Genomic DNA, 10,103 nt, shown 5'->3' with positions numbered 1-10,103 from the left:
CCCAATGCACTCACCGCACGTGCAGGCAGCACTGGCAGGGCTAAGCCTTTAAATATAGCCCGAGCGATCAGCGCGAAACCTCGCTAGGGCCGGCATCCTCCGCCTCTGCCTCCTGTCTGCGGTTCCCAACGCAGGCAGCACTCCCCTGCCCTCCCCACAAGTCCCAGGTCCCCCAAGAGGGACAAGTGTCCCACAGGGGCCAGATCCAGTCCCGTCCCCCCCACAGACGTTAACGCCAGGACCGAGCTTCTAAAAAACCAAGTACAAACTTTATTTTGTTTCTTTACAAAGGCACGAGCCTCTTTTTTTTTTTTCCACTTTCTTAACAAAATAGAATAGCTTCTCAATCAACACAAAGACCTGAAAATCGTAAAAAAAATACAAAAAAAAAAAAAAAAAAAAAAGGGAAAGGAACCGAGAAACAGCTGCAGCTGGGGGGGGAACCTACCAAATACCACTGAGGCTCTACACACGACTGGCCTAAAACCCTACAGCGGGGTGGGGACAGCGGGGGGGGAAGGAAGGAGGATGCACAAAATGGGGACCCCCCGCCTGCCACGACAGACCCAAGCAACACAATCATGAAATAGGAAAGCTCTTTGGAGCTGACGGACCCCGCAAACCGGATTAAGTGCTTAAAGGAGGGATGGGAGCAGGATGGGGGAATAGGGATGGGGACAGGGATGGGGACGGGGGTGTAAAATCAGCCCCCAAACCACCATCCCTGCAACAAGGAGGCAGGTGTTGGAAACGCTGGGGGGTGGCACATGCTGGCCCTCCTGCCCATGCTCTGCTGGGCATAAACCTGGGATTTTTTTACTCTCCAAAGGGGTTTTCCCTGCCCCAGATGGGGTCTGGGAGCCATGGTGGGGCTGGTTGTACCCCGAAGCTGGGGGTGCCTGTCTTGCCTTTGCTGCCGTGTCATTTGGCACCTCCCCCCTACTTAAAAATGAACATTTAATTAAAAAAACAAAAACAAACAAAACAAAAAAAACCCAAAACCCAAACCAACAACAAACACAAAAGAGGAGGAAAAAAACAAATTAAGATCCCAACTGAAGGCCCCATCCCAAGGGGACACCGGGGCTCCCACTGGCTTGGCAGGATTCCCCGTGGGTCGGCGAGGGGGGACATGATAAAATGGGGTAAATGGCTGTGAGCCCCCATCCATAGCACACCCCCCTGCTGCCCCCCAAGCCCCCCATGTCCCACTGTGGCCCCCTCAAGCGCCCACACCCCCCGTACTGCCCCCCCCAGGAGCTGAAGGGTGACCTTTGCCTGCTTCTAGCGCTCTGCTTTACAGTATTGGAAAAAGGTCATAAAAGAGACCCAAATCGCGTTGTATTTTTTAAAAATTTCAGCATATTCTCTGACGTTTCCCCCCCCGCCCTGGCTCCCCTCCCCAGCTGCCGGTCGGGGGGTGTCAGGGCAGCTCCCCGTCCCCCGAGGGCTCTTCTTTGCTCTGGTCCATGGAGTCACTGTCGTCGCCCTCGGTGTCGGAGGCGGTGTCGGAGGCGGAGGGCTCGGGGCAGGCGCGCGCTGGCGTCACGATGACGGCACGTCTCTGCTCCTCTTCCTGCAGCTGCTTCTCCTGCGTCCCCTCGATGTGCTGGATCGCCTGTCGAGGGCAACCACCGGCTGTCAGGACATCGTGTGTCCCCCTCTGATGTGCCACGGCAGGGTCAGGGACCCCCCAAAGCCACCCCACTGCCATCTTCCTCAGTCACTCCCTTACCTGAACGATGGTGTCCAGGTTTTGCCGAGATGTGGAGACTGTGTTGATAACCGAGGACGGGCCCATGGTGACCACGGTGACGTGATGGGAGGGAGGCGGCGCTGGAACGATCACGGTGGGGTGGTGGGTGGGCGCTGGGGGAGCATGTGATGGCAGGAGCTGAGGAGAGAAGCAAAAACCCCCTGGGTCAGCAGGGACCTGGGCACAATCATGCTTGTTTGTGGTGCCCAGACTCCTCTGAGAGCCCGTAAAAGCTAAAGCAGCAGCTTGGCTGCCCCAGTTCACCCGTCCCAGACAGATGTGAGAGGATGCCAGCTGAAAGCTGCCATCACCTTAGCTCTGGCAGAACAGAACGTGAAGGATTCTCCATATCCCAAAGGGAGAAAGATTTGGGCTTTTAAGCCGTCAGAGGCAAGTGCCAGCCCTCCCATCGCCCCACCCTGTGGAGCTGGGAACCCGCCGCACTCCTCAGAGATCCTCATTAAACCAGCGGATGGGAAGATCCGCCTGAGCAGGAGGCTAAGGAGAGTTCACCTAAAAATAGGCTGAACTTCCCCAGGAGGTGGCCAGAGGGGATCCTGCAGGGACACAGCTACGCAGAAGCCAGAGGAGGGAGGAAGACGGTTTTTCTCCCTCCCTTTGAAGCTCCCCAGATGGAGCTGGAGGGCGGCAGCGAGCAAGGACCGGGTGCCAGCACCGCACTCACCGCCCGCTGTGCTGGGCTGGTGTAAGGCTCCCCCCACTGTCGGCAAACACCAGCTGTGCCGGGGAAAAGGCTGAAGGCTCCTGTCCCGCAGTCCTGCCCAGCAGTGCTGCCTGCCAGCTTGCCCGCTTCCCTTTGCCAGCCTGCTAGGTGGCTGGGAGCAGTTTGGGGGTCCCCAAAACTCAGCATGAGTCACCCAGTGAGAGGTGAACCCCCAGAAGTGGGCTTGGACTCCCCACTGCTGCAAACCACCCACTCCGGCACAGGGAGCACGACCTACATCAGTTGCTGGCAGAGGTGCCGTCGCGCCTGCTAGCCGAATCCTTGCCTGCCAGAAAGCCGCCTTCCCCATCCAAAGCCCCTTGTGTTGGGGAATGGAGCTGCCTGGAAGCTGCTGCGGAATGATCCAAGCCATGTTTCCCTCCAAAACACAGGGTGGCCACAGTGTAGCCCCCCCGAGCACTTGGGGTGACTGTGTGCTGACCCTTTCCCAGTTCCCTGAGGGCAAGATCTTTGCTGGGACATCGCTGTCCCGCCCAGCCATCCCTAAGGGACCAGAGGTGCCCAGCACACTGCCGAACCACCCTGACCCCCTGTATTTCACTGCCTGGGTGGCAGGCGGCTGCCGGGGTGTTCCCACAGGTGCGCTACAGCCGGGGCAACATCTGCGCACTCACCTGGGTTCGGATCTGCTGCTCGCGCTCTAGCTTCTCCTGGTGCAGCAACCTCACCTGCTCCTGCTGCTGCTGGAGCTGCACTTGCTGAGCGATCACCTTCAGCTTCTCGGGGTACATGTGGGCCTCCAGGGAGCGAACCTGCCAGCCGAGAGAGCCCTGACACATCAGTGGGGAGCCCAGCCTGCTCCTGGCACAGCACCTCCCAGCTCCCACCAGGCAGGGTCCTCATGGGCTGGACAGAGCAGAGCTGGGGAGCCCACAGCCAAGTGTGGAGCCAAGGTAGCCCGAGCAGAAGGACCGTCACACCATGGCAGTGCCAGTGTCCACAGGAGGCTCCAGCACAGCCATGGGCACATCCTGCTAGAGGGCAAGCCACTCCGTGCCCAGCCACTGCAGTGCCACAGACAGCAGCACCGTAGCCAAATCCAGCCCCACGTGGCCCCACCTGCTCCTCCAGCATCATGCGGACCGAGCGTTCCTTGTCCAGCTGCTGCCGGAGCTCGATCATCTCCCGCCGCAGATCCTCGGCCTTCTCATCCTCCCAGATGTCCGGTGAGCCGATCCCCTCGTCTTTGTCCTCTGCCCGTCGCCGTTTTGGGGAGGAGCCGCTGAACTCCTGTTGCAGGGATGCAGTGTCAGGAGACAGGGACCAGCTCCGATGCTCTCCCCGCCAACCAGACCACGTCTGAGTGATGCCACTCCCTCGGCTGCCCCTGAACACAGCTCCCTGCAGGGAAGTGGCTCCCCAGGGACATGGGATCGATGGGCTCCTGTGTGTGCCCACCCTCCTAGTCCTTAACCCCCAGCCTTGTGGAAACCCACTATTCCCACTGTGACACTCAGGGTGGTTCAACTGGGTCACCCCAGTGCTGGAGTTGCCACCGGGCTACAACCTGCTACTCCAAATAGAAAATGGGACCTCAGCCCTTCTCTCTCTGCCAGGTAGGAGATGCCAGGTTGAGCCAGGCTCCCCTGCCCTGCCAGGAAGATGCGAAATATCTCCATCCCGTGCTTACTAGGGCAGAGGTTCTTGCCCTGACCCCAAGGAATGGCGACAACATCCCATCCCCAGCCAGCTGGGACCGTCCTGTCCCATCCCCTCCCGTCCCTGGGGTGCGCAGGCAGGCGCTACCTGGATGAACCGCTTGAGCTGGGTGTTCTGCTGCAGTAGCCGAGTCTTCTCCTGCTCCAGGGAGAAGATGTACTCGGCCGTCTGCTGGAGAATGGCCGCCTGTGGGAGAGCCGGGAGGGGAATGCTGAGGCAGGAAAGGCTCCGGCGTCCCCCCAAGGACCCTCCTGCTCCCAAGAGACAGCAGCACCGCTCCTCACCCGGCCCCGGTGTCTCCATCCAGGCTCTGCTTCACCCCGGGTCTCCCCTGGAATTTCCGCCATAGTGCTATCTCCAGTCTGCCCATCTCGGGAACCCAACCGGCTGCCATGCGCCACCTCCTCACCCTGCTCCCCTCCGCAGCGGGGCCACCTCATTATCTGGGCACAAGCCACCCTGCTCCCGGGCTGTGGGGTGCTGTCACATGCACCCAGCCCACTCTGGACACCTGCCTTGAGATGCACACCCACTCCCACTGCAGAAACCTTCTCAGGAGACCTCCATTGCCAAATTAGCACAGACAAATACCCCAAATCACTCTTGCAACCCTGTCCTGCCCAACAAGCAATGCCAAAAACCTCCTAGTGCAGGACCAACGTCTGTGTCCTGTATTGCCACAGCCTCGGAGGTGTCCCACTCACCTTGCTGAGTTTCTCCCCGTCCGTGTGTGGGATGAGGGTTTTCAGAGACTGGAAGCCAGCATTGATGCTCTGCATCCGCCGTCTCTCGTTGCTGTTGGCAATTTCTCTGCGTATCCGCCGCTCCTGGTCCCGCTGGGTCTCCGGAGTCAACGGGATGTTAGCCAAGCTGCAAGAGAGGCACAGGGTTAGGGAGGAGGGGGCTGCACCCCTGCTGCTGGCTCACTCCCACCGTGTGCCCCCTTGCTTTGCAATCACAATGCCAAGCCACCAAAGGGATGGTAAACACGGAGGAGATGATGGCTGCAGCGCTGGCGAGCACAAAAGCAGGTGGGTGGGTTTCCCCAGCCCCCTGTGCAAAGCTCCTGGGGATGCATCAACCGAACGGTGGCCCCGCGGCAGCCCCCCGGCTCCACCAAGCTCAGACACGGGCTGCGCAGCGCTGGCGGCAGGTCTGGGCGAGGGGAGCCAAGGGGAGGCAGGGCACGGTAGGGACCCCCGGGCAGGCAAGGGAGGCTGTGGGCCGGCCGGCTGGGTCCCTGCGGGGCCGGCCGGCGTGTGTGGCCCCGGGAAGGCGGCTCCCTCCCTCCCGCCCCGCTGATGGCTTCCAGATGACAGCTCCCAGCAGAGAAGCCCCTGTCCCACCCCAAGCCGCAGCTCCCGCCTGCTTCCTGCCGCCTCCTCGCCCCCCGCGCCCTCGCCCCGCAGATGGGCCAGGAAATGCCTCCCGGAGCTGGCAATGCCGCCGGCAGCAAGCAGGGACGGCAGCTGGCAGTGCTGTTGCCGCTGACCGGTGTGGGTCCAGGACACCAGCCCCCCGAGCAAACCCCACTGCTGTGGGGATCCAGCTCCTTCACTCACACTCTGCTGCTTCTCCAAGAGCCCAGGGAGTTGGGATGACTGAATCCTGGCAAGAGTTTTGGTTTGCAGGGAGAGTGAGCCCACCAGGTAGTGGCCAGCACCAGCAATTAGTAAGCCTAGCACCAGAGTGATAGCTGGCTGTTATGCCAAACCATCTTGACCAGCAGCCCCTGCCACACCACCGGCCATCTGGCCTCCCCAGTGCCCCCAGCAGCAGCTCTCTCTAGGGTGCCCACTGGCTGCAAGTCAGGCCGCTGGCATTGGGGATGCTGCATGGCACCGAAGACTAAACACAAGCACCAGGCTGCCGGTGCAAGGAGAGATAAGACGGGCTCCAGCCTCCTGCTCAGGTGCCAAACAGCTCCAGGATGGGGAGATGGCACCGTCCCACCCAGCACCTTGCTGACACTGGGCTGGAAAGCAACGCCTGGTGTCCTGACATGCCTGCCCTCCTGCCTTCCCGGCAAGGCCATGGAGGAACGATGGAGGTTTGCGAGCCCAGGGGTCTAAGCGGCAAAGCCAAGCCCTGCTCACAGCACCCCTGTGTGCTCAGGCAGCACCTGGAGCCTCCCAAGCCACCCATTGCTTTCTGCAACTAAGGAACACACTGCAAGAACTCTGAGATACACAGGGACAGGGAAGGATCCCAGCTCAGCCCTGGGGGACAGAGAGATCCCAGCTCAGCCCAATGGGATGGGGAAGGATCCCAGCTCAAGCTAAGGGGATGAGGAATGCTCCCAGCTCAGGCAAGGGGTATAGAGAAGGACCACAGCTCAGCCCAATGGGATGAAGAATTCCAGCTCAGCCCAGGCGGCCAGGAAGATGCTTGTTCCAGCCACCAAGGCAGAGTCCCGGTGCAGGCTGGTGCTGGGCACCGAGCACTCGCTGCACTGGATCCCTCCCATGCAGCTCCAAACAGGTGTTTTGGGAGGTGCAGGGCTGGGATGGGTGCCTGGGGTCTGCCCCACTCATGGGGAGCAGCCATCTGCTGGACGGAGCCAGAGCTGCCTGCGACAGGATCGTGGCACAGGGCTCCCATCTGCTGGTGGCTGTCACCCACCTCCCTGCTCCTGCCAAAAACCAGCCCCAAACTCATCCCTAAAACATGCCAAACCCCAGCAGGTCTCAGAGACGCTGTCCCTTCACACGGGCAGGGTTTGTCCCCTGGCACGATGCCTGGTGGAGCTGGGGACATGGCAGAGCACTGCTCCAGGATGTGGGACTGCCAGCCGCAGCCACACAAGGGGAGTGGGACGGAGAGGCCCAGGACCGGGCAGCGCGGAAGCAGTTTCTTAAATACTGGGGAAGGAGGAAGAGCCTGCTTCCTCGCCGGCAGACCTCCTGCAACCTGCCCCAGCTGCTCTTCCTGGGAAGAGACCTGGGAAGTGACAGCCAAATGCAGAAAGGGGGAAAAGAAACCACAGATTCCAAAGACAGCCTGGCACTCAGCACTGCCGAGGATGGGGCAGAACAGAGGTGGGGGAAGCAGATGGCACAGGAGAGAAGTCCCCAGGATGTCCCATGCTGGTGCTGTGGGGTTTGGGTCAGGCAAGTAGAATTTGGTCTGTCCCGCCCCAGCAGCACGGCAGCCCCCGGCACAGCCCAGCGGGGACGTCACTCTCGCCCGGACCTTGAGGGAAACGAACCCATGGGGGTGTCGGAGCTGCTGCTGCTGCCTGGTGAGGAGGCTGGGGGCTCGGCGGGCCCACGGCAGACGTCCCGCTCTGGCCGCTTGTGTCTGCCACTGCCTGCAACTAGTGGTGCGGTTTGCACAGGGAGGCATGGCTGTGCAGGCAGGGTGCCCCGAGATCCTTGAGGTCACAGGCAGGGTGTCCCTGAGCTCACAAGAAGGGTACCCCCAAACTCACAGGCAGGTTATCCCCAAGCTGGCACAAAGGGCATTCCCGAGCTCACTAAGCTTGCAGGCAGGCTGACCCTGAGGCTGCAGGCAGGGTATACCCAAGTACACAGACACAGTGTCCCTGAACACCCTGAGCTCCCAGGCAGGGTGTCCTCAAGCACCCCAAGTTTGCAGACGGGGCATCCCCAAGCTCACAAACATGTCCCTGAGCTCCTGGAGCTCCAGGCACGGTGTCCCGGAGCTCAGGGTGGTGGAAAGGCAGCGAAGCTCCCCCATAGCTCTGCTCCACACCGAGGGCAGGTGTGGGGCCACGCAGACCCCTAGCCCTGCGCAGGACAGTCACGTTTCACCTGTCCCTGGTGCTCGCCCTCCCACCGGAGCCACAGCCACTCGCGGCGACTAACGTGGGGGACCCTGGCCAAGCCACCCCGCCGCCCTGGGTCCCTGCCCCACAGCCGCGTCCCCCGAGAGCCTCAGGTGTGGACGCCCCCGAGCAGCACGGGGACACAGCCCCACACCCTCGGTGGGGCAGGGCCGTGGGGCAGCACTACCGCACAGCGGGGCAGGGCCCTGAGGGGCCCGGGCCGCCCCGCACGTGTAGCGGGGCCTGGGTGCTGCGGGCTGCCCCGCGGCGGGGCTGGGCTGCCCCACAGGGACCCCAGGGGCCCGGGCAGCCCCACAGGGCCCCGAGGGGCTCGGGCCGCCCCCCGTGCGCGGCGGGGCCCGGTTGCTCAGGCCGCCCCCCGGCGGAGCCCGGCGCAGAGCGGGGTCCTGTGCCGCCCCCCGGGGCCCGCGGCGCACAGCGCCGTCCCGCGTGGCCCCGAGGGGCCCGGGCCGCCCCCAGGCGTGGCGGGGCCCGCCCGCCCGCCGCCTCCCGCCAGGCCCCGCCGGCTCGGAGCAGCCCCGCGGCTCCAGCCTCCTTCCCGGCGCTGGGGGAGATCGCCCCATCCGCTGGGGATCCCCCCACCGTGCCCCGGGGCTTTGTGCCGCCGCCTCCCCGCACTACATGTCCCGGCAGCCCCGGCCGCGACCCGCCTCCTCCGGGAGGGCTGCAGAGTCACGGCCAGGCCCGGCAGTAAACACACACCCCCCCACGCACACCCCGCCGGACCCCCCCCCCCACTCCTTTAAGCACCCCCCCTCCAAAAACCCACCCACCCCGCCCGGGGACGGGGTGGGGGGGCGAGCGGGCGGGCGGCGCCTCCCCCCTCGCGGCCACGCGCGGCCGCCCGGCCCCATGTGCGCGGCCGGGACCACGTGCGGGCGGTGGGGCTGCGGCGGCCGCGCTGCGCTCCCCCCGCCACCAGCGCGCCCCCCGGAACCCCTCTAAAAATACAATTTATTTAGCTTTTTCCCCCCCCACGCCGGCGTTCCCTCCCTCCCCCCCCACCCCCCGTCTCCCCCGCGCCCCCACCTGCAGAGCCCGCCGATGACCTCCTTCTCGGATTTCCTGAAGTGCTGCAGGGAGGGCACCTTCTGGGCCGGCACCATGAAGTACTCCATGCCGGGGCGGCGCGGGGGGCGGCCGGGCCCGGCTCCGGCTCCGGCGGCCTCTGCCTGCGGCTCAAGGCGGGAAACAGCTGGTGCGAGCGCGGCGGCTCCCGCCCGCCCGCCGCCTCCCCCCGCCCGCCCGCCCGCCCCCGGCGGCGCCGCCTCCGCCAGCCACCGGCCCATGTAAACAAAGGACGGCGCGGGGAGGGGGGGAAAGGGAGAGGGAGCGATCCCCGGCACCACCTCCCAGGCGGGGGTGCGGGGGGGTGCTCCTGTCCCGTCCTTTCTCGTCCCATCCTCTCCTGTCCTGACCTGTCTCGTCCCCATCCTATCCTGCCCTGTCCCCATCCCACCTCATCCTATCCCGTCCTGCCCTAGCTCTATCCTGTCCCATCCTGACCTGTCTTGTCCCCATCCCATCTTGTTGTGACCCCAACCCTACCCATCCATCCCTGTCCCCGTCCTATCCTACCCTGTCCTGTCCCATTGCATTCTATCCTGACCTGTTCCATCCCCATTCCATCTCATACCCATCACATCCTATCCTCATCCCATCTTCCTCTATCCTATCCCATCTCATCCTATCCTGACCTGACCTGCCTTGCCCCCATCCCATCCCCATCCCATCCTATCTCCATTCCATCCCATCCTGCCCTAGCCCTGTCCTATCCCATCTCATCCTGATCTGTCTTATCCCATCCCATCCTGACCCATCTTGTTCCCATCCCATCCTATCCTGTCCTATCTCCATCCCAACTCGTTCCATTGTCTCAAACCTCATCTGATCCTGTCCCATCCTACCCCATCTGTCCTATTCCCATTCTATCCTGCCTTACGCACATCCTGTCCCATCTCATTCTGCCCCATCCTATCTCTATCCCATACTTATCCCATCCTATCCTATTTTATGCTATCCCATCCCTAACCTGACCTGTCTTGTTCCCATCCCATCCTGTCCCATCCCATCCTGTTAAACCTCATCTGATCCTGTCCCATCCTGTCCTGTCCCATATTCACCCTATCCTATCC

The 10,103-nt window shown here is 62.9% G+C and overlaps 1 protein-coding gene across 1 annotated transcript; it reads right to left on the bottom strand.

The window, feature by feature from the left end:
- Positions 1–1,288: 1,288 nt before the first annotated feature.
- On the bottom strand, positions 1,289–9,149 carry TFAP4 (transcription factor AP-4). The gene is made up of 7 exons (XM_065644978.1): positions 8,998–9,149; positions 4,865–5,030; positions 4,248–4,346; positions 3,561–3,731; positions 3,116–3,253; positions 1,736–1,894; positions 1,289–1,618 (listed from the first exon to the last, which is right to left on the bottom strand). The coding sequence occupies exons 1-7, from the start codon at positions 9,084–9,086 to the stop codon at positions 1,424–1,426; spliced, it is 1,017 nt and encodes a 338-aa protein (XP_065501050.1). The 5' UTR covers positions 9,087–9,149; the 3' UTR covers positions 1,289–1,423.
- Between the last annotated feature and the right edge of the window lie 954 nt (positions 9,150–10,103).

The sequence above is a fragment of the Caloenas nicobarica genome, chromosome 14 (genome assembly GCF_036013445.1).
Source record: "Caloenas nicobarica isolate bCalNic1 chromosome 14, bCalNic1.hap1, whole genome shotgun sequence".
Lineage (NCBI taxonomy): Eukaryota > Metazoa > Chordata > Aves > Columbiformes > Columbidae > Caloenas > Caloenas nicobarica.
This window is presented reverse-complemented; position numbering and strand designations above follow the sequence as displayed.

Excerpts from the sequence above, each read along its gene's own strand:
- TFAP4 (XM_065644978.1), bottom strand. The coding sequence starts at position 9,086 with ATGGAGTACTTCATGGTGCCGGCCCAGAAGGTGCCCTCCCTGCAGCAC. Across the intron at positions 5,031-8,997 it reads GTCATCGGCGGGCTCTGCAG|CTTGGCTAACATCCCGTTGA; the intron begins GTGGGGGCGCGG and ends CCTCTCTTGCAG. Across the intron at positions 1,619-1,735 it reads ACCTGGACACCATCGTTCAG|GCGATCCAGCACATCGAGGG; the intron begins GTAAGGGAGTGA and ends TGCCCTCGACAG.